The 23,635-nt window shown below is 34.4% G+C and overlaps 1 protein-coding gene across 1 annotated transcript in view; it reads left to right on the forward strand.

Moving 5' to 3' along the window:
- MROH9 (maestro heat-like repeat family member 9) overlaps positions 1 to 23,635 on the forward strand; it is a 96,998-nt gene that overhangs the window by 50,755 nt on the left and 22,608 nt on the right. The window contains exons 4-9 of the mRNA XM_004688118.1: positions 5,355 to 5,401; positions 9,417 to 9,496; positions 12,539 to 12,674; positions 13,969 to 14,055; positions 16,515 to 16,619; positions 22,710 to 22,845. Of these exons, the coding sequence (XP_004688175.1) occupies positions 5,355 to 5,401; positions 9,417 to 9,496; positions 12,539 to 12,674; positions 13,969 to 14,055; positions 16,515 to 16,619; positions 22,710 to 22,845 (591 nt within the window). The remainder of the gene's footprint in view (positions 1 to 5,354; positions 5,402 to 9,416; positions 9,497 to 12,538; positions 12,675 to 13,968; positions 14,056 to 16,514; positions 16,620 to 22,709; positions 22,846 to 23,635) is intronic.

Below are 23,635 nucleotides of genomic sequence, written 5' to 3' on the forward strand. Positions count from 1 at the left end.
TTTGTTAACAATTATCTAAATGCATATCTATATTCTTTTCTACCATGTCGTCACATGACATCTCCCTTGCTGGCATCTGGAACACTGATGCTATGACATCTAATATTCCTGTAACCTAACACCCACCAAAGTTCAAAACAATTTTAAAATGTAGTCACAGTGTATGTGTTAAAATAAGTCACAGACATGTATAAAAATAGAATAGCAGAACTTATATCATGGAGAACATTCTAGGTCTGTTCTAACATTTCTTCATGTAGGTATTTTAACCCCATGAGAATATTAAAAAACAAACTTTTGCTAGAGCAGAGAGCTTAATATATTTAGTGATATATGAACTCTTTGAAAAATAACAGTAGAAGCCCTATAGTAATGGACTAAGAGCTGAATGGTGTATAAACCTGACACCCCTGTTTTGTTCACATGTTTGGATCCAGGGCTATCTCCCTGAGAAGATGACTGTTGCTTCTCTTGTGTGACAGCGGCATAAAGAAAGCAAGGTAGACAGTTTAGGTGGAGAAACAAAATGGATTGTACATATGAAGACTTTTTTTGGCTCTGCTTTTGAACCAACGACATAATGAAAATAAGCCGCTGTTGCAGATGAAATAGAATAGACAAGAGCAATTCTGCAATTATGCTGAAGCTGCCAGGATCTAATAGCTGGGGCAGAATAAAATTAAAAGAGCAAGTAGATACACACAGTTTGAGTTAGTAGGACAATTCCTCCTTGTGAAATCCAGCAAGTGTTTGATGTGAGAATAACTCATCTACTTCCTTATGGTGTAATAATTTAGAAGGAATCACAGAGGATATCAGCAAAGATTTTACAAGAAGTAAAAAACAGGAAAGAAAGTAATATAAAAATAATCAGTGACCGCTAAATAATTCCAGAAAAAAAATGCACTACAGAATGAAAGAAAATGACTTCTTATAAAGTTTCATTAGATGGTTTTATCTATTAAGTATGATCTCAAAATAGAGATAAGAGAACTTAGGAAAAAGCAGTACAGTGTAGGAAAGAAGTGCAGGAAAATGATTTTCTCACAAAAACAAAGCCACACTGGAAATAGTGCAAGGAAAATAAACATTGCTAAGAGCTAGGGAAACATGAAGGGCAAGATTGAGGTAAGCTAGAAAATGTTTTAAAAGGATATCAAATATCAGCATAACTAGTACCAATAAGTAAGATAAACAAAATATCAGGAGAAATTTTATGTAAAAGCTTTATTAAAGTTTTCATGAATATAAAGATTGAAAATCAGATTAGAAAAATTAACTCATGATAACCAATGATATGCTATAGCCTAGAAAAGATACTGATTTACTAAGATAAAGTATATTTTGGAAACTTAGGAAAAGGAAAAATGTTCAGTGAACCTTCATAGGAAAAAAAAATTCAGCTCATATTAGCTTTTTCCACAGCAACATTATATGACAATGAACTAATGCCTATAAAATCCTCACAGAAAACATTGTAGCACAAGAATGTCATATACAACCAAAATAAGGCAGGCTGGGTATAAGATTTTAAACATGAAAAAAACTCAAGAATTATGATTTCCTTTTTAGATTGTCAGAAAGTAAACTTTAGGTAAGCAAGAAATGAATGGTAGTGTGCACTGAATTTAAATGTAAGAAAAAGAAATGAAAGAGTAAGGATTACTATAACAGAGTTGAATGCAAGTATTATAAACACCCTTAGTATAGAAATGATAAAACTTAAAATGAGTGTTAATAACATAAAGGATAATGAGGCAAAAATTGTTTTTTTCATTATTAAAATGTAGGAGTTAGGAAGTAATCAATTACAAGTAATAAGTAAAATCAAGGCGTTAACAAGGGATTCACTAAGTAATTTAATCAATTAAAATCAAGTGGGTAATCAGGGAGGAGAGAACATTAGAAATAAATTAATTTTATCTTTGCTCATAGTTGAGAACCAACAGGCTCAAATTAAAGTTTTAAGGAACAAATGTAGTACAAAAGTGATAGTTATCTTAATCAGAATTTCAACAGTATTACAAAACTTTCATATTTAATAAACAAACAAACATACCATACACACATACACACACACAGAGAAAGTAAGAGGGAAAATACCAAGTAATAAAGAGCTTAAAAGTAGCAACATTAACACAAAGGTATAACAAATATAGTGACAAAACTAAAACCAAATCTTTTATTTAAATAAATAAAAAATGGATTCAACTCAATTACAAGGTGAAAGGAATCTGGTTAAATTATGAATAAAACAGTGATATATTACACATTGGAGACATTATAATACAAAATACTTCAAAACATTTAAAAATGGGGAAGAAAGCACACCAGGAAAACATGAAACAGTAACAACACAAATTAGGAGTTGGGGATCTTAATTCATACTACTTTGAGTTTCAGGCTTGAAAGTACTCAATGTGATTGTTTTTTAGAGCATCATATAATGAGAAAGTTTATGACTCATACTGGAGATAAACTAATTACCAAAATCTATAGAATTAAAAACTTTAGCCCCAGGTTCTCCCTGGTGGTGCAACGGGTTAAAGTACCGCATTATGAAGCTCTCGAAGCCACTGCAGCACAAGTTAGATCACCAGAGAGGTCTGCATAGCATGGCAGACCTCTCCTGACCCAGCCACTGCTCCCCTCAGCAGTGTACTTGTCAATCTGCCTGTTCTACTCCCCACAATCTGTCTCTGGAGAATCCTCTCACCCACTACACCTCTGGCCTTGTACTCCAGTTCTAAAAGCATTATTAAATGAATCTTAAAAAAAAAAAAACTTTAGCCCCAATATGTCTATCTCTTAGTATGTAAGCCTTCCATAAATCCCCTCACTTGAAGATGAAAAATTAAGGGAGGATTAGGGTTGAAGCTCTAAATAAGACGGGCTGATTCTGTGCCTAATATGCTGAAGGAATTTTACAGTAATGAAAGTTAGTATTTAGTTAATTTCGAGTCCCTCAAAGGAATATTAACCCACTGAGCCTGACATAAACCTCTAAGTCCTTGAGGTCAAAGGCAGAATCACTTATTGGTCATACAGAAGGTCTCTACAGAGGACCAAGCTACAAGGAACTCCACACAGCACCTAGAATCGAGAGATGCCCTCACACAGGCCAACAAAACAGGCCCCTCATCTTGGTTACAGCTCCAAGGAATCAAATATTGTCCCTGTAAGGGACTTGGATGAGGACCCCACCTCAAATGACACAGCAGTTCCTGCCAATGCTGACTCCAGTCATTTGTGACCCTGGCCATGGCCTGACCTTCTGACCCACAGAAACAATCTAATGACAAATGACTATTTTTTAAACTATAAAGTTTGAGGCAATTTGTTGCACTGTGACAAAAAAAAATTAATCCAATCTACATACCATATAACATAGTACCATTGAAATTGATAAAGCAAAACAAATCTATGGGGACATTATTGGTTTGCATACTAATTAAAAAATATTATTTTCAGCATTAATAGTCTCAAGACTTGGTTGAATACATCTCTATCAGCATGACATCAAAGCGTCCTAAATTAATCAGAACTACAGGATATAGAGAAAGATGTAAGTGTGCGTATATGTATATATGTATGTGTACAAAAGAGAAAGGTACTCAAACATTAATCTTTTTCCATCACCACAAAAAGTATCTTTTTTAATAGCCACAAAATATAGTCATAAAAGATAAATTTTTTATAAAATTCTGTATAAATTCTGAATGTAGAAATATCCTCTATTACAATAAAACAAATAGAAAATAATAATGAACTAATAAACAAAAAAGCCATTGAAACTGTTCTAACTTAAATAATTGTCGGATTAAAGAGGAGATTAATTCAGAAATTACAGATTATTGGCAATATTGTGTATCAAAACCTGTAACATGCAGTCAAATGGGTACTGAGAAAAAAAATCCATCTCAGCTATTTAGAATAATAACCAAGGAATAGTGAAAATAATTGAATCAAATATCCAAAGTAAGTAATTAGAAAATGAGCAACAAAATAAATCCAACGAAAGCAGTATGAAAAAAAAGCATACATAAAGACAACATTGTGTCCTGATTTGATAAGAATTGATTTAAAAATTAGTAGGAATAGTAAATAATTTCAAAATCTGCTTCTTTATATGATGACACTTCATTCTGTGATAGTTTCTTCCCCAAAATACTGATATTTGAGTCTAATTTTGTAAATACACCAAATCAATGCAAATTGAGGGACATATCACAAAATACCTGTGTTCTTCGAATTGTCCGGTCATGAGTAAGGAAAGATTGTAAAATGGACCAGCCTAAATGAAGGAGACATGATGACTAAATGCAATATGGGATCTGAGACTGGACCCTGGAACAGGAAAAGAATGAGAGTGGGAAGACAAGTGAAATACAAATAAAGTCTATGGTTAATAAAATGGTGCCATTATTAATTGCTTAGTTTTGACCAACGTGCCATGGTTTTACTCAATGTTAATGTCAGGGGAAACTTGATGAAGGGTATATGAGAATCTCTGAATTCTCTTTGCAGCTTTTCTTAAATCTAAATTTATCCCAAAGTTAGAAAAATACTTAAAAAATAATTACCAAAGATCTAGAACATCTAAACAGGACAATTAAAACAGAATAAAAGTAATCATTGAAAGGTAATTTCTCAATCAAACAAAAACATACCAAGTCATAATTATTTGCAGAAGAATTTACCAAGCATTTCAGCAATTGGTAACTCCAATTTTAAAACTAAATTATTCAGATAACATACAGAAACTCAAAAGACACTCAAGTTCTTTTCTATGAAGTAAATAACAAAAACAACATAATCCAATTTGCATACATCTATTTCTTCCTATTTTCTAATAATTCTAAATGGACTGTCTAGAAATGACAGATGATAATAATAAGAATGGTTATCTGTGCTTTAATCTTTAATGAAAATGCTTTTAATTATTTACTTATTAATCCTGGTCCTAGTTTGTGTTTATATGATCACATTAAGAAATTAATCACATATCTGTTTTATTAAGAATAGATTTAAAAATTATCCAAATATTTAAAATTTTCACCTTAAAATTATGTAAATTTTGGTTTTGAAGCAATTGCTGTTAAGAATTATAGGTTCACTTTTATTGAATCATCCTTGCACATTTGGAAAAAAAAGTATTTATACTTTATTGCTCTTTTACCATGGTTCTATATTCTGCTTGCTAATATTTTGTTAAGTGTTGTTTGGTAATATTTTGAAATTTGTGCGTGTCTTTACATGTGTATGCATGCATACTGTCTGTCAGGATATGTCCCACTAATGTGATAAGATATTACATTTATTCTCTTTTAACTTATCTCCTTCTCCTTAACTAGTAACAAATCTCCAGATTTTGCAGACCTCTTTAAAATGGCACCACGTGGTAAGTAATACTCAAAGACAATAATGTAATTGAAAACTTATGAGGAAAAAATAACTTCTTTACTCTCTCCATTTCAAGTCTATCATACTTAATATTCAACTGCTTTTAGCTTTTTTCTCCCTGAAAAACCACTTTTTTCACCCTCATTTGCCACTGGAAATGACCTCCCACACTAATTTAAAAAGATAAAAGTTTTTCCCTATCACATTATCTTGCCCCACCTCCATCTCCTGGTCTTCAACAATCTAAATCCTTCCTTCCATCTTTACTGTGGAAATTCTTCCCAACAAATGGGGTCAGATAATGACAAGATGTTATGCCATAAGTGGACAAAAAATGAAAAATATTTTTCTCTGTTCACAGCTCAATCTTAGAGAAATAAAGACAGAACGGAGGAAGGGAGCAAGGAAAGAGAGAACACTCTTACGTAACCACTGAACTAATAGGGAGAACAGCTAATACATCTAAAACATCTGAAACGTGTTAGGCTTGTTCTGAATATTTTAATCTTATAACCCATTTAATGTTCGCAATGGCCCTACAGAGTAAATACACTATGTCCCCACTTGTCAAATAAGTTAACGAAAACAGGAAGTGACCTGTCCAGGGTCATATAGGTTCCAAGTGACAAGGCCAGGAAACAAACCAGCAGAGTCTTGTTACAGAATCACTGTTCTAAGTACCAAGCTATGCTACGTTGACCCTAAGATCCAGGAGTTTGCCTTCTCTGAAGATTAACAAAGAATGTAAAATAAATGGTGAGTCTAAAGATTTTTAAATCAACAGGCTTCAGCATTGATAATGGGGGTGTTTTATTAACCAAAAGAGAGGGTATGATTCCACCAACTTTGGGAGTAGTTGGTAATTTATCCTGACATCGCCTGCAGTGTTCTCAGTATTCAGCCCTGGCAGTGTCACAAGAACACCAACAACAGTGTCGCTCCTTCAGTCAGGCACCACCACAGACCGGAAGTCCAAGACACAAGGGTACTGGATCTCCAAGTCTGCCTGTCAGATTCCCTGTTTTTCTAAACTGATACTTGTTATTGTCAGGAAAAGAAGACATTTCTTTTAAGACATGAAAGAAAAGATGCAGGCTCATATAATATCCCAGAGGGCCACTCCAAGGCTCCCATTGGGTATATTCAGTATTGTTTGGAAAATACTAGAGAAGACTTCAATTCCCTCAGAATTTGAATAGAATTATGATAATTCAATTTCCTCCACTGGCTAAGGTGGCATCACAACCACACATTATATGTATGTGATTAGAAATATCTAGACTCAAGGAGAGATTTACTAGTTAAGTTGGCATGATTCCAAATTTTCTGGTCAAGAATGACAAAAGATATTGAACAAAATTTCAGTGATATAAGAGATGTATACAAAGCAGATGGTGAGCTTAGAGCAGAAAGCTAAAATAATATAATAGCTTAAGGTTCACCAGACCGATCCTAAAGCTAATACTATATACTATATTACTAAGTACAGATTTCCAGAAGTATGACCATTTTATCATGTACTGTGGATTTCCAATGAAGATCCATAATGACCAGGAATTAATTGAAAATGAAATAAAGGGGAAACTTAGCCATATGGTAAAACTAGAATGATAATTATACTTCCTCATAGGAGTGCCCAAACATTCTGGGAACTATGTGGAGCTTTTTTTTTTTTTTTTAATATTCTGAAAAATAACCTAAAGTCTCATTGAGGTGAAAATCCCTCCTAATTCCTGTAAGTGGAGATCCAGTTCATGTATGTTAGATAATCCTTACTCTCTATCAATATGTACGCTGGCTTTTGGCACTAGTTAAATACTAGTAGTACATACAGAGCATGCGAAAGCAGGCCTGGAAAAAAGAACAGGACATGTTGCCATTGGTGAAACAACAAAAAATGTGATGTCAAAGTGTTATCGGTGGCACAATAACCTGGCCATAGAATTACAGTAACAAATTTAGCTCCATGGAAAAAAAGAGAAGCTGTAACTAACACAGAGCAAAACAACAGTTCATATCATAACAAATGAACTAAATAACAGCAAGTTCCAGCGTTGAGTTCACTTAAAAAGGTACTTTTCAATCCCAGCCTTGCAATTGACTAAAAGGTTTTTTTTTCCCAATCCTGATGTCTGGTCTTTAGTATGAATCCATTAAAGCCAAATCTCTGAAAGGGTGGGCAGGAAATCAAAATCAATGTTTTTAAGTCCTTTTACTGCCAATTTAAGGAACAATGGCTTAGATTTTAAGAATTGCAAATTTATTTCTAAGGACTTAAGTCCAATGAAAATCCGGTATATAAGAAAAGCTCCCGCTAAAGCAATAAGTCTCAAAGGATTATTTTTCTATAGAAATAATATGTTCTATTAGTTGTTGTGCAAGGAAATAGGGACGAGGGATCTTCTGGTCAAAATAAATGAAAATGGTGACAAAGACCTTTTCTTTCAAAATAGTCAAATCACCATGATAGTTCTATATCACAGTAAAAGGCATATGCCAATAGAAGACTTTATGTTCTCTGTGATGAGAAGTGATGTTCTCTCTTCTAACAGTGATGTTCAATGTGCTGACGTGCAACATAGAAAGAATTCTCTTAAAAGTAAATACCATCATGTTTAATGATGTTAGGAAGTGCTTTCCGGAGAGGGAGAGTTTGAGAATGATTCATGTTCCATTTCCCAGGAAGCTCCTAACAAGTTGCTTATGTCTAGTAGGGAAATGCCATTTTTAAGCTCAGACCCACATCAGGAAGTTTCTCAAACAGTCTTAATCAGTGTGGAGTAGTTTACCAAGATGCTATCATCTAGATAACTTAAATGATAGCTATTTACTTTACAACTGTTCTTCAGGCTAGGAAGTTCAAGATACAGAGTACAGCAGTTTCAGGTAAGGTTCTTTTCTTGGTTTTTGAATGACTTTCTTTTCCTGGTGTCCTCACGTAGTGGACAGAGAGAAAGCAAGCTCTTCTGCGTCTCTTGTTATGGGGTTGTACCCTCATGATCTCTCCAACTAACAAAGGGTCCATCTCCAAATAACATTCCCCTGTTGATTAGTCTCAGCACACGAATTTTGAGGGAACACACATAATCCACAATGTAGAATTTTATTAGACAGATAGGTGGCGCTGTGCATCAAGAGAGCGTTCACGTCCCATAGAAACAAAACAAAAACCCCTAAAATTCAACATTGGCGTCCCAGCAGCTGCACGTAGCAAATAGAAAGGGTATTTCTTAGGTGATAAGGAGTTAGTGTGCCTTAGAAGGAATGAACCACCATTGAAATACCATTACTGTACAGCAGTATCTAAAAGAAAATTTTGAGTTATTTCAGAAGTAGACATTGAGTATTTCTAAAAAAAAAAAAAACAAAAAACAAAAAAAAACATACGGACTTAATACGAGAGAGGAACCTTGACACACAGGCTTGAATAAACAAGAAAAGGGGCCAAGCAGACTTTTTACACTTCTCCAGTTACTTGAAGAATTAGAAATTCTTACTTCTCATTTATTATCACCTATGTAATTATTATTACATTCGTTTGTTTTCTCACATCACAGTTCATTTTGGTAAAGTATTTGATCTCTCCCATGAGGTTAAAAAGTTAGTTTAGACAGCTGTGCACTGACCTGTGATTCTCATTCAATAGTGTGAACTAAGGCATTCTCCCAAAAGGCCTGACTCAGTGATATTTTTATCAGGAGATTCTACAGTGAGTAATTAGCATGTAACAGCTATAGTGATATACAGAAGAACACTCGTGAAGCACCTTCCTAACAAAATTTTCCCTAGAATGGCTAATTACATTAACACATTTGGTTGCAAAAGGTCATCTTTCTGTCCAACATGCTACTGTAGATCTAAATCACTATTCATTTTCATCACCTCCACACACTCTTGGGCAGGTACTTCTGTTTAGTTTAATCCCTTTGGCCTCTGTAAAAGGGAGACCTGCCCATGATATTGTGCACCTCCCAGTCTAATTTTTTGATCCTTTCTGTTCCTGGTTCTTATAGGACTACACAGCATCCAGCCTACTGGATGCATACTCAAGCATGTTGAGTCACCAAGCCATGATTCTATCCATGAACTCCAGGTATCAAAAGCCATGATTCTCTTTTATTTCACTAATTATATTTAAAGAGTGATAGATGAAAGTCACAACTGAAAATAAACTATTACTGCCAATTCCATACCTTAATTCAGCAACTATTACTTCCTTTCTTATGATCTTTCCAATCTATAATCCAATTATCAAAGAATCATAAACAAGTCACACATTCAATGTCCTGTACTATTTTTGACATTGTTTTATATTACATTTTCATTTTATAATGACAGTATATTCCCAATTTTTATTTTTTCGAAATTATATTTTACCAATATTATAGCAATCATCTTTGAATACAAAAGATTTATCTTCTCTGAAATATTCTGAGTGGGAAGGTTCTGGTTTAGATGACATGCAACTATGAAAATACCTGCTGCTGTATTATTTTACATGTAAAGATTTATGCTTGCATAATTTAGTGACAAATACATTTTATTTGTTTCTATTATACCCAATTAGTAACATGTTTCTCTTTTTTTTTTTTTTGACTAATGGTGTCATTCTTAATTTTTTAAAAAGATTTATTTATGCATACAAGAACTGGGGTACAGGCCAGAGATGATGGGGATGCAGGGGTGAAAGGATTCACCAGAGACAGAGTGGGAAGCAGAACAGGCAGATGTACTGAAATACACTGCTGAGGGGAGCAGAAGGCAGTACAGGAGAGATGTGCCATGCCATGTGGGTCATCTCCCTTGCAGGGATCAAACCCATGCTGCAGTGGCTTCTGAAAGCTTCATAGTGCTGTGCTTTAACCCATTGTGCCACCAGGAGGGCCCTGTCTTTCTTAATTTTATAGTTTCTACTTTAACTTTTTTTTTTTTTTCATTTTAACTCTTAATTGAAAATTGCCACTGAGGATTAATATATTTATTATTATCCCTTTTTCTCACTTTGTAATGTATCCATTTTGTTTAGACCCTTGATTTGTTTCATTATATTTCAGTTCTTTTAAAGTCTTAAGTTATAATTCAGGTTTTTTTTTTTCATTGTTAATGAGAAAAATTCTTGATAGGATTGAGTATTATATTTTAAATTTTTTAAATTTTTCAAAGGGATTTCTCATTGTACTATTTATATAATGAGAACACAGATTCTGTTAACTTTTGAAACTGTCTATGACTGAGTATCGATAAATTTTGTCAGTACTTCATGGTAATACTTGTTCTATCATCACTCAATAAAAATTATTTCCAACTATGTATTAATTATATTTAAAAAATTGTCTACAGAATTTTTGTCTTTATCTACCTACACTGATAATGGACAGCTTAAATCTACTCCTGTAACTGTTTCCATTTCTTCTTATATTTTATTTAATGTTTCTCTTCGTGTCTTAAGTAATTTTCTTTAACAATTTGTTTTTTCTTGTAGGCTTAATGAATTTTATAATCTGTGTCTCCTAATTATTTTTTAGCATTTTTTAACTTTGTTCCTCTGTGGTTTGGGAGGTTTCAGTCACAATATTTTTTATTACTGTGTCTTTTATTATTTTGTAATAATTGTGTACTATTAAATACTTTTTTATTTGAATTAAAAATTGTGTCCTACTAAGATGGCCCTCCTGTTTTATTTCTGATGAGCTTAATATATTTTCCATGCTTTTTCAGAAGATCGACTTTCTTTTAACCAATTGTGATTCTTGAAATTATACTTGCAAAAATACATTTTTCTAGTTGTCTTACATAAGATGTATCACTTTATACTAAGAAAAATTAAAGAATTTCCTAGTAATTTTTGGTAGATTTGTTCTACCTCTATTTTTCACTTTAATATTTGAAAGAAATACTCAAAAAATTAACAAAAACAAGGTCAAACAGCATTTAGTGGGAATTTGTATTTTTCCCCTCAGGACTCTATGCTACCTGGTTGTACTTAGACTATCAAGAAACATTTACACCACAATTATTAATTCTAAGATGTCACTGGTTGTAAAACATATTGGTAACATAATAACTGCTCTTTCAAAATAAGCAATTTAGACGATAAATGTATACATGCTGACAGCTGCCCATATATATATATGACTTTCCTCTTTAATATCACTTTTATCTCACCAATGATATTTAACTTTTAGTCTTCTTTACCTTTAGAATTTAAAGATCACTTTTCAATCAACAGTTATTCACGGAATCAGCATATCATTCTACCTCCCTAATCCTGTGCTTACCTTTGGCCATTTTAGCATTTTTAGTACTGGCAATATGATTTCAAAGTACATGAAAAGACACTATCTTCTGTTTCATCAAAATTTTAATTTATATTTTCCTAAACCAAATCATAGAACCTGGAATTTGGTATTTTCCACTGAAAACTCTACTGAAAGTATTTGATAAACAGTTGTTTGGAGTCTAATAACCCATTAGAGACATGAGTAACTTAAATAAATCTTTCCAAGATTTGAAAATAACATCAACCCCCAGATCAAAACCATATTGTTCAAGGGTAGACTGTGTATTTCAGGAGATTTTGTTTCAAGTAGTAGATTTCCAGTAAAAATCACAGAAGTTCATACCATCTATACACCTTCTTTAAATTCTTTTTCAACTTAAAAAATTAAGAATCTAGATCACACATACCAAGGAATAACAATGGCATTATACTTTATCTTTTTATCTATTGACAGGTAGTTTTCTTTTACAATAGGATGGAAGAGGTATCCCAACATTAAAATACTAAAATGTGAAAACAAGTATCACTGATCAGAGAAAAAAGTGGCAGAAATATAGTTCAACTACATTAGCATGGCTTTGTGGGCTTGGATGGATATATAACTACTGTTTACATTATAATATCTAAATAGATTTCCGATGTTTAAGAATCTGATAACTGACCATTTTTACAAAGACTTAGTTCCTTTTTACTTCAAGCATTTTATGTGAAGCCATTTAAAACCCATGCATTATATAAAGCCAAATTCTTGTTTTTAATTTCTGATATAGTGTATCCTATCACTAGGAAAAGTTACTAACATTAAATTACATTTGTTCTCTCCTCAAGTTAATAGTAGCACATTTTTCTTGTCAGCTTTGTGGATCCCTTACTGCAATTTAAATCTCAACTGAGTATAATAGAGTCATCCTTTCATATAGTGTTTTCTATGCCAAGTATGGACAAAGTAATAGCAATGGGGAAAAGTGAAGATGATGAAGAGGACCTGGAGGTATGATTTTTTTTTCTTTGAATTGTGAGTCAAACTGCTGTTCATCTCAGGCACCCCAGAGCATCTGAATAACACACACACACACACACACACACACACACACACACACACACATATATGTTTAAAAGAAACACAATGTTTACTTAACAATAACTTTTTTTCTGGTCTAATTTTTTTTCCCATTTTTATTTGTATATTTTTACTTTTTTTTTTTTTTTTGGTACAATGAACAAAGGTGTTATCCCCATAAATTTACCACCACCAAGATACTGTGAACTGTCACCATGGACTCTTGTGCTCTTCCCTCTGGTGTTGATCCCTCTCCCTTCCACTCCCCTGCTGAATGTCTCAATTTAGAGTTTGCCTGCTAGTTTTGCCTTTTTATTTTCCTGACCCCCTATATAGTTTCCCTATCTTCCTCCTATAAGTGAAGCCCTGCAATATTTTCTTTATCCTTCTGACTTATTTCACTGAGCATAATCCCTCTTAGCTCCATCCATGTTGCTGCTAATGGCATGAGTTTATGATAGCATTCCATTGTGTATGTATACCACATCTTCTCCATTGTGTATATATGCCACATCTTGACCCTGTCATCTGTTTGGGGGTATTTAGGTTATTTCCACATTTTAACTATTGTAAATAATGCTACAATGAACATAAGAGTGTGTATTTCCTTTTGAATTAATGTTTTTGTATCCTTTGGTTAGATTCCCAGGAGTGGAATTGCTGGTCATCTGTTGGATCCATTTTTAGTAATCTGAGGGTCTTCCACACAGCTCTTATAGTGGTTAGACCACTTTGTACTCCCACCAGCAATGTGTAAGGTGAACAGGCTGTTTGTTGTTTTCTCTTACATTATTTTTAAATATAACACATACATAGTATTTTACAGCAGTAATCTCTACCTCTTCAATTCCATAACCTGTGAATTTAACTGATAGCATGAGATTTATAAGAAAAATGGATTGTATGGGATTTATAAGATCTTAGCAAGGGTTAGCAAGAACAAGGCATTTACTAGCAAGTGGTGGGGATAAGAGTCTGATAGTGAGGTCAATAGCTTCAATAGTTTCTTTTTGTTCAACATAGCTAGCTACACAGTAAACTTGCCTTTAAAGTGGAAAAGCAATTCATTGTCTAGGGTGTTAGATGATCACCATAGAACCTACCTTCCTTATCTTTAGTTTATGGATACAACTTAAGATACCAGAATGCAAAAATGCAGACAGCAAGTACAATTTTATCCGAAGCTGGTTGATTAGCCAGTTGTATATTTTTTGTTGTTTTTCAGAATTTATACCAAAGTATTTTAAACATCTTTGAGGACACTCTTCTGGTCTTAGTGTCTAAAGACCTCTACAAACTGCAACTCTTAAAGGTAAAGAAAAATGAAATCACTTTCTTTTATTTGAATTAGAGAAAATGTAGTCCTAGGAGAACGGCATCAACAGCATCAACAGGTCATGAAGCCAGGTGAGAAGTGGCAGCATGAGCGTGAACAGGGGGTGGGATAGCAGAGAAGAGTAGGGATTGGCTGAACTACCTCAGATCCATGTAGCAGCGAGCCACAGTGTGGTGGTGTCTGTGTGCGTGCTTCTCCCTCAACAACTCTGGGGCTCAGGAATCCCGGGAACCTCCTATCTTCATGGATACTGGCGTATGGGAAAAGGTTGGATCCTCTTCTCATACTGTAAATATTAAAGTGTAAGATGAGGGTCCTTGTTCCACACATCCAGGTCCTCACTGTGTTGTTAATGCTCCAGCCAGAGACAAAAGACTGCTCTGTGTGTGTTTTGGTTTTTAAATCTTATGTTTTTAACATGGTAACACAGGAAGCAGTTGTCTGATAATTCTAGGGAACAAGATTGAATTTACACTATCAGGAGTATCTATGGTTTGTGTAAAACAAAAGATATGTTCAAATAAAGAAGAATAGGTATTGATAAAGACAAGAAGGAATGTAAAAGAAAATGAATCTTGTTTCTTAAATAAAATATTCTCATAGTCTTAAAAAAAAATAGAGGCAATGTGAAGGAAAATAAAATATTCTGTGCTAACTTGGGCCAAATTAAATCTAAAGTTTCCTGTGCATTTTGAAAAAAGTTAACTTTTCAACCCTTTAAAAAGTTAATTTTTCAACCCTTTAAAATAGTTATTACTCCACTATCACAACTCTTTCCAATTATCCACTTTTCTTTTTTTTAAGATTTATTTTTATTTGTGCATACAGAACTGGGGCACAGGCCAGAGGCTCAGGAGGCAAGAGGTTTCACCAGAGACAGAGTGGGGAGCAGAACAGGCAGACCGAGGAAGTACACGGCTGAGAGGAGCAGCAGGCGGTCACCTTCGGGGCAGGCAGGAATCAAACTCGTGCGGAAGTGGCTTTAGCTTCTCAGTGCTGTGCTTTAACCCGCTGCGCCACCAGGGAGGGCCCCAATTATCCTCTTTTAACCAATCTAAGCTTCTCACTGATTATTTCCTCTATGTCAGAAACTACGTTGAATATAAAGATGTGAGATAACTCACTCACTTCTTAAATTAATCCTATAAACAAATTACTATCATTCTCCCATTTTTGTAGAGAAGAAAATGGAAGCAGAGAAAGGAGCTATATTATGTGCACAGCTAATAACTGAAGGACCTAACTTCAGAACTTAATACTTTAACACCTTGTTGCTGTCCTTACTTTGTCTAGAAACTCTCCTACTCATAAAAAAAAATAACTGAAATCTCACTCCCACAGATACTGATATCCCCACCGATACACAGAAGGGGCAAATGAAGGAAAGAGATTTGGCTAACCACTGGCATACATGCAATGGACACCAGAGAACTGCCTTTAGAATTCTGTTAATGGTTGGCATGTGAGGGACATGCATTTACAATTCCTTTCCAGGGTTATAAACATGTCCCTGAATTGGAGGGTTTAGAACAATTGGAGGGTTTAGATAGAAGTTATGACAAGACAGATAGGAATCAAAATTATCAAGAATTTTCTAACCAAGCTGCCTCCAGGAATGTACTCTGCAATCATGAGCCAGAAAATTCTGGATGGCAAGTTTCCAGAGGAATTTCTAGGAGCAGATGACATTTTAAAATCAGATGACATTTTAAGTCTTTTTTTAAAAAACTAAAAATCACCTTCTGTGACTTAAAATAAAAGAATATGAATTTTGTGAGGAAAAGGAGCTGAAAATCCCAACATAGCCTCATGTTAAATTCTTCATGATCCCTGACAAAGTGACTTCCATAGTAAACAAATGTGTAGAATTAAACAAAGCAAACTCAGGTGAATCTAAATAACCAAACTCACAGAAAAGAAATAGACTGATTGTAGTTGCAAGGGGAAAGAGGGAGATGGGAAAATGAGTGATGGTCAGACATCTGGTTATGAGATGAATAAGTTCTGTGTCACATATACTTGAATGTTGCTGAGAATATATCTTAAAATTTCTTGCCACAAAAACTAATTGCTGTTAGGTGAGTCAATGGGTATATTAACTAACTTTATGGTAAACATTTCTCAATGTGTACGTGTACATGCCTTAAATTAAATTATCAAATCAACATGTTGTACACCTTAAACTTTCACAATGTTATATGTCAATTCTATCTCAGTAAAGTTGGGGCAGGGGAAAAACCAAACCCAGGTATACATAATGCAGCAGATCAACTAGTCCACTTGATGTTTGTTTCATTTGTGAGATAAATGTAGGTTAGGTGTGAAATAATCAAAAAATCATGGGGCTCTTGACATGGTGATGCTGGAGGTGAGAAGAAAGGAATTTGTGGAAATGGACACACATGGTTTTAGGATGATTCTTATGTTTTCAACAGGAAATGATCACATGGATGAATGAAGATAAGTCGTATATGCAGGCTCGAGTTGTGGCGATCATCAGCAGGGTGCTAAGTTTTGCCTCCAGAAAAGTGAGAGAATATGTAAGTTGGAGAGAGCCACCTGCTTTGGGAGGCTGTTTTTCTGTATTTTCAGGACTTTAGACACTTGTCTGTAGTACTGTGCTAGTAGGTGGAAGTAGTGGAAACAGATTCACCATCCGACATGGCTGTCAATCAAAACAGAGTTTTTCAAACAACCGATTAAGGTGCCTCATCCTTTCCATAGACAGTGTGAGTGTCAAAACCAAGCTTTACTTGACTCTGGATTCTCTGTGGAGCACATCAGTGTTAATTGTGACCCTTACAAATTCTTCCATCCTTATTTTTTTCCTTTTCCTAAAATTGTCTAAACCATTGTTTATTTACCTTTATTTTACACAAGTAATTCTTGAGTGGTTTTATTGGAAAACATGCTAGAGGTAGAGCAGACATCTTCCAGCCCAGTGCCCACCCTTAGCCATGTCTGTCACTGTTACATGTGTCCTGCCAAAGAGCTTTCTACCTACATATCCTCATTCATGCACTAGTATACAACTTTACCATTCAGTGCTTCCTTGCTAAAGTTACATCATATCTGCATATGATTCAGCACTGGCGATGGTATTTGAACAATATGTCCCACTGGTGTCTGTATGTCAATCTGTGTGTCATATTTTGCTATTCTCATAGTGTTGTTGTATTATAACTTACTTCACCATTTTGGAGTTGGAGGACATTGAATTACATTTTCATTTTTCTACCTCAGACAATAATAAATAGCCATCTTTGTGCAAGAATGTACTTAGAAATACTTAGAAAGATTCAAAAGTGTGACTAAATTCAGGAGTAAATGCACAGTTGTCCTTCGGTTTGTTTTGCTATAACTACTACAGTGTCCATGTCCCCACCTCATCACAAACATTGCAATATTATCAGACTTTTTAGTTGTTGCCTTTCAGATAGAAAACAAATATGTGTGTTGCAATGACCAATGTTTACTGAACTTTTCTGTATTTTGAAAGACATTGCTGCCTGCCTTCCAAGAAACCTGACACAGGCCATGAGACTCTCTCTCATGGGTACTCTCTGTTCAGCCTCTGTTTCACAACTCCTCCTTCACTGTGATTTTTAAATATCTGCCACTAATTATTTATCTGATTGATTGAGTCAATTAGGAGTTCAGAATAAAAAGGGAGGTCATTATATGGTATACACAGTCATCAATGATGTTGCACATCTAAAAATTATATAATATTATAAACTAGTGTGGTAACTCAATAGAATTTCATTTTAAAGGAAAGGCCAGAATCATGTATCTGTGATGCCATCTTCATCCACTTCTGTTCATGCTGCTATCAGTATCCATTTTCAACTACTTGTATTGTCTCTGGATATTGAGACAAAAAGCCTGGATTAGACTTATTTGAATTTTTATCTTGTTATTTGCAATTAGCTTTGGAACATGCTATAATTTACTTACATGGGGAAATACAGTGCATGATGTTCTTTGCATCACAGATTCTGTATTTTAGTGTCCAAAAGAGAGTCTATGACTTGATTAAATGTTCTGGTTCCCTGCTCCAGAAAAATAGCTGCCCTCTATTTCTAAAATGACTCAGGTTATCCATGCCAATGTTGAAAAAGCTCATCATAGAAAATGTGCAAGTGAGGCCTAAAGATTATCTGTAACTCACCATCAAGCTGACCTTTTACATAATCCCTAACACATTTTACACTGTCAATCAGTGTAAATGCTCTTATGCTTGTGGTATATGTGGTTTGTATTTATAACTTACATATAATATATAGAGAGATATATAAAATTATATAAATATATACTCCCAATGAGTTCTACTTAGGTAGCAAATAAGACATAAAGACATCTGAATTTCATTTTATCACCTTTTCTCTTTTGATTACATTCTCCTTTGAACACAGATCTCTGTTCAACTCTGAAAAAATAAATATATAAATTGATATGTGTAGCCAAAGTCTCTCAAACATTGTTGAGGGTTCCCAGTAACAATAGATGCATTTGAGAAACCAAATGGAATAATCTATTACTCTGTTCTGCAGTTTTCCCCAAAGCCACCAGGTGGAAGCACACCAGCATTTTTCAGAACATGAAAATGCAAGGTTGTGCCAATCAGCTCATCTTAGTCTTAAGACACTTTAATCTTTATTAAGCTAACTTTAGAGATGGTTAAGTCAATAATATTAATGACAGAGGAGAGACAAACACAAACTAAAACAATAAAAATATGCTTAACATTAAAATCATCTCTAAAATGATGTTATGTTATAGCATTAATAGCAAGAGATGTTGCCAAGGATTATTCCTTTGGCATATCACCATTTTAAAGAAACATGCAAGATTTTGAGTCAAAAATAACAGATTGTCCATATGCATTTTATCTCTACTCCTTCAGAGTTCTCACAAACGGATAGTAGTGAAATCCATTGAAGATATAAATCCACAACAACAACGAGAATTACTAAAGAATTGTCATGAGATGGCAAAGCCAACAAATTTCTGGATGACAGAATAAGATTTAAACAGAACTGGCAAAGTGTGGTGGGAAGATGAAAAGCAGGGCAAATGGCCATGGGGATGGGTGACAGCTGGAAAGGGAGGCAGTTTGCCCTGTGGGAGACTGCAGAAGATGAAGCTATGGTAGCCCAAATAATGACTACGAGTTGGGGGGGGGGGGTAAAAGGAAGGCTGAAAGTGTGCATTAATTGAAATTATTCATTGAGAGTTTATACAAAAGAACTATTGCCTCCTGTCCCCCTTTCCACATTCCCTGTGTCTCACAGGGATAGTAGAACAATGGCAGGCTAATTTCAAGGGCATTTTTTTCTCAAACTGTTGTAAATTCCCTGAAATAAAAATAACCTGGATTCTGTTGTTTAGCATGCCCCACCCCAAAATGCAAATTGAATGCAAATGTCGCCAATTGACAAGCCTTGCTTACAAACAAAGCCTCAGCAAGAGTAACACTTCTTAAACAGAACTAGAACAGCAAGATTTGGCAGACATTTAATAAAACCCTCCAGCCCAAAGTAAATAAAGAGGATACAATCCCTAACAAATACAGATAGTTTAAGATACATAGAAAAGCCCAGTCTCTAGAAGATTACAGAAGAACTATTTACACACCAAAAAGAAATTTAGTATAGTGAGCATGGCCTATGTATTTATTGTACACTCTTACCAAGAGTAAGACCACATTATTGATTTTCAACTTTTTAAGATCTATCTATAAGCTGCTTACAAAAATGCAAATACATTACTAAATGTAATACAAATGCTGTGAACTTATTAACAATGAAAAATGAAAATGAGAAAATAATTTAGTGGTTCTTCAACAAGTTTAACATTGAATTACCATTAACCCAGCAATCCTAGGTATATACAAAAGAATTTAAAACAGGGGTTTAAAAAAAAATTATACCAAAATTTTCATAGTAGTATAGTTCAAAATATTCACAAGGTATGTGCACCCAAATATCTATCAACAAATGAATGTACAAATAAATGTGGTTCATATGCTTACAATGGATTATTATTAAACCATAAAAGAAACGAAGCCTGATATAACCTATAACATCAATGAACCTTAATAGCATACTCATGAAAGAAACTAAAGACAAAAGGCTACATATTATATTGTATTCCATTTATGTGAAATAACAGAATTTCTGGTTGCCAGGGAATGGAAAGAGAGTCAAATGAGGAATGACTCTTAAGTAATAAAGGGTTTGTGCTTGAAGTGATGAAAATGTCCTTAAAGTAGATAGTGGTGATGATTGTTAAACACTGTAAGTGTGCTTAATGTTGTTAAATTATATAATATAAATTTTTAAATGGTATGCTATACTATGTATGTTTTTACTCTCTATATAAATTAAATATAGGCAACAGAAATAGTGAAGTAACAGTGCTAGAAGGAAGCTGAAGGGAATAAGAGGGCTCGAAACTACTTTATAAATTGGAGGAGCAACAAGAAATCTTTATTATATCCTGAAACAAGAAATAAAAGTATTATGCTATTATTAAATCACAACAGTAAAACTACTAAGAACAGTATCATACCGTAATGGGTGATATAATACTATACTGGGAGGACTATGGCAAAATGGAAGGATGTAACTAAGCTAAACCCTGTTTGATCACAGTAGAAATGGATAGATAATGTCCTTAATAATGTTAGCACAGAAGAGAAAGTCCATTGTTTATAGAGAAAGGAGGTGACATCCAGAAAAAAACAGCCAAAACACTTAGAAGTGCTTGCCTCTGGAAATGACCACTTAAACTTATAATTTTTGTTAAGGTAAGAAAACCAAGAGGCCAGATCTTTGTATTGGTAGAAGGATCCAATTAGAAAGAGCCATAAAATGAGAAGCCGTGAAAAAGCAAAGCCATATTGTGTTGAAAGTCTTTGTGTTTAAGGGGGCATCACTGTGTCTGGCTCCCTTACAAAGGCTCTTCCATGGGTACCATGGTTCACTCTGTCTTGCACCTCTATTCCTGGGCTTCTCCTACCCCTGCTCAAACACTCCATACAATCCAGACATGGTCACAGTCACTCTGCTAGAGACACACATCTAAACAGACCTTATCTGGAAACAGAACAGAGATCCCTGGTAGCTCCATTTACAAAAACCTCTGCTAAGAAGTATACATACACAAGTTCATAAGAAGGCATCATCAGAGAGGATTTCAAGGTAAAAGTTACCATACATTAAAACTCTAAGGCCAATTCCCAGGCAATGGTCCCCGGCCACCATGAGCTAAGATGTGGGTACAGCTGCCCAAGAGAGAAACAGAACCCTTGCCTTTGTGTTAGGCACAAATGCAGTGGTGGCTGGTTCTTGAAATCTTGCCATTAAATGGAAAAGGAACTCTATAGAGTTCAGATCCACAAAAGAGAACACCCAGTGAAAGAGCATTTCTTGCAACCCTTGGGATTCTTGAATTAAAGGGTGCCTTAGCCCAGTTTTAAAAAGGAGTATGGGCAGAAAGAGCAATCTACAAACATCCATAGAAATAAGAGTTCTTAGGTTTTTTTAGATTTTCCCTTCTACCGAGAACATCTCTTCCACCATTATAATTCAGTGGTGTTCCTGTCCCATGGCTAAAATCATTTCACATTCTTCTTCAGGAATGATTTTGTGTGTGTGTGTTTCTCTGTGTCTAGTATGTGTGTGTGTGTGTGTGTGTGTGTGTGTGAAAGAGAGAGAGTTGTGGGTGGGTGAAGGATAGGAGGCATGAGAGAAGATAGAAACAATAGAGAGAAGGTAGAAAAAGGTCGACACGGGTACTGAGATTCACCTAGAAGGTTGACTTGGACAGCACTTTTACTGCTAACATTTCTCTAAACATCATCGTTTTAAGAACTGTAGTCACTTGTTTTGGAGTCAAGACAACTGAGCAGGGTCCTTTTTTTGTTAAAAAAAAGTACATGTTAAAGTACTCACACAATAGTAAAAGAAAATATCTCTTTCTCGTCTCTTCTTTTTCTCCATTACCTAAGTATTTGAACAGTTAATGTTAAAGAATATATGGGGAGAATTACATAAATGTTGCACTAGTAGCTTTGACATCACAGATAAATTCATTGAATTTTTTAAAAATTTAATTTCCTTGAGAACAATCAGAACAATTCCAGGAGAGAACGTTACATTCCCTTAGTGACTTGCAGTCATAAGAATTGTTTTACACTTGAAGAAATAGAAAACATGAAAGTTACTGGTATCAGCTACTGCCCAGGTATATTGGGAATCTGTTACCGGACTCATAGATCAAATACTACTTGAGTTTTTATATTTCTATATTCTATATTTATATTTTTATAACATAGAAATTAGTTGAGTTACTATTATTTTTTATTAAGTAGCTAGGTCTTCTCTCTTTTGTCACAAATCCTTTGATCTCTACTGTAACTGTTACAAAGTAGCACTTTATCCTCATTTCATAGAAGAAACTGAAATTTAGCAGCAAAGCCAGGATTTGAATACAGATCTTGGGTGCTCTGAAGCTCAACTTCTATAAAAACAAATCTAGTCTGAAATGTACATTTGAAGATAAGACACAGGCCTTTGATGTTGACTACAAATCACAAATGCAATGTCTCTTTGTTTTTCCACTAGACAAGTGTTGATGCGCCATGTTTGGGTGTCCTGGCAACAGAACTATCTCTTTTGTGTTCCCATCCTGATTGTTCAATCACACAGCAAGCAGCCTTTGGAATGTATCACCTTCTCTGTATAGCAAAGTGCCAGAATGGTAAGAGTGACTCACCATCTTTTCTGAGGGTTACTAATAAGGAATCTTTCTTGTGGGCCCCAGGAAGACATGTCTATGGATTTCTAAATTCTGCCTGAGGGTCTATCGCTCTATTGTTTAAGTAGTGTTTTAATCTTTTTAGATTTATCAGAAATACTGGTAACAGCAAAATTGATTCTCAAGATCTACAAAGTCCTAGACTTAGAGTAGTACTGTGTTTTTACTAGGTAGAGGAAGTAGGAAGGACAAAAGAAGTTCACCAACAGGACTATAATTTCTCCTCTTTCATGGAGCATCAAAAATGGGAGGGGAAATTAGCCCAAGACTAACTATACTGCTACTCTGGCCAGCTTAAAATGGCATAAAAGAAAGACCTGAAAGCATCAGATTATTTCCAAATAATTTTAACAAAATACTAAATAATTTCAATAGATGTCTCCTCCCATAATAAACAATTATTAAAATTATATGTAATATCTATAATTTATATTATGGATATTAAAATTATCTAATTATACATCATAATGTGTTATATACATGTATATATAATTATTGTTCTCAAGCCATTGTTCATCAGAACAAATTGGAACTTTCTTGAATAACAAAGAATAAAGATTCCTGAGTAATGCACACAAATTAGCAAATGAGATGAACTTATAGTTGCCTATTTTACCACCTACAGTAAGTTTCTAAACTGCAGTCTAGAAAGGGGCAACTCAATGATCTCACCAAATTGAGCTAGAAATGGGAATTCAGAGAAGTCAAATAGCTAGAGACAATAAGACAGAGT

Source organism: Condylura cristata, unplaced genomic scaffold, assembly GCF_000260355.1.
Source record: "Condylura cristata isolate star-nosed mole 26May11 unplaced genomic scaffold, ConCri1.0 scaffold00024, whole genome shotgun sequence".
NCBI lineage: Eukaryota > Metazoa > Chordata > Mammalia > Eulipotyphla > Talpidae > Condylura > Condylura cristata.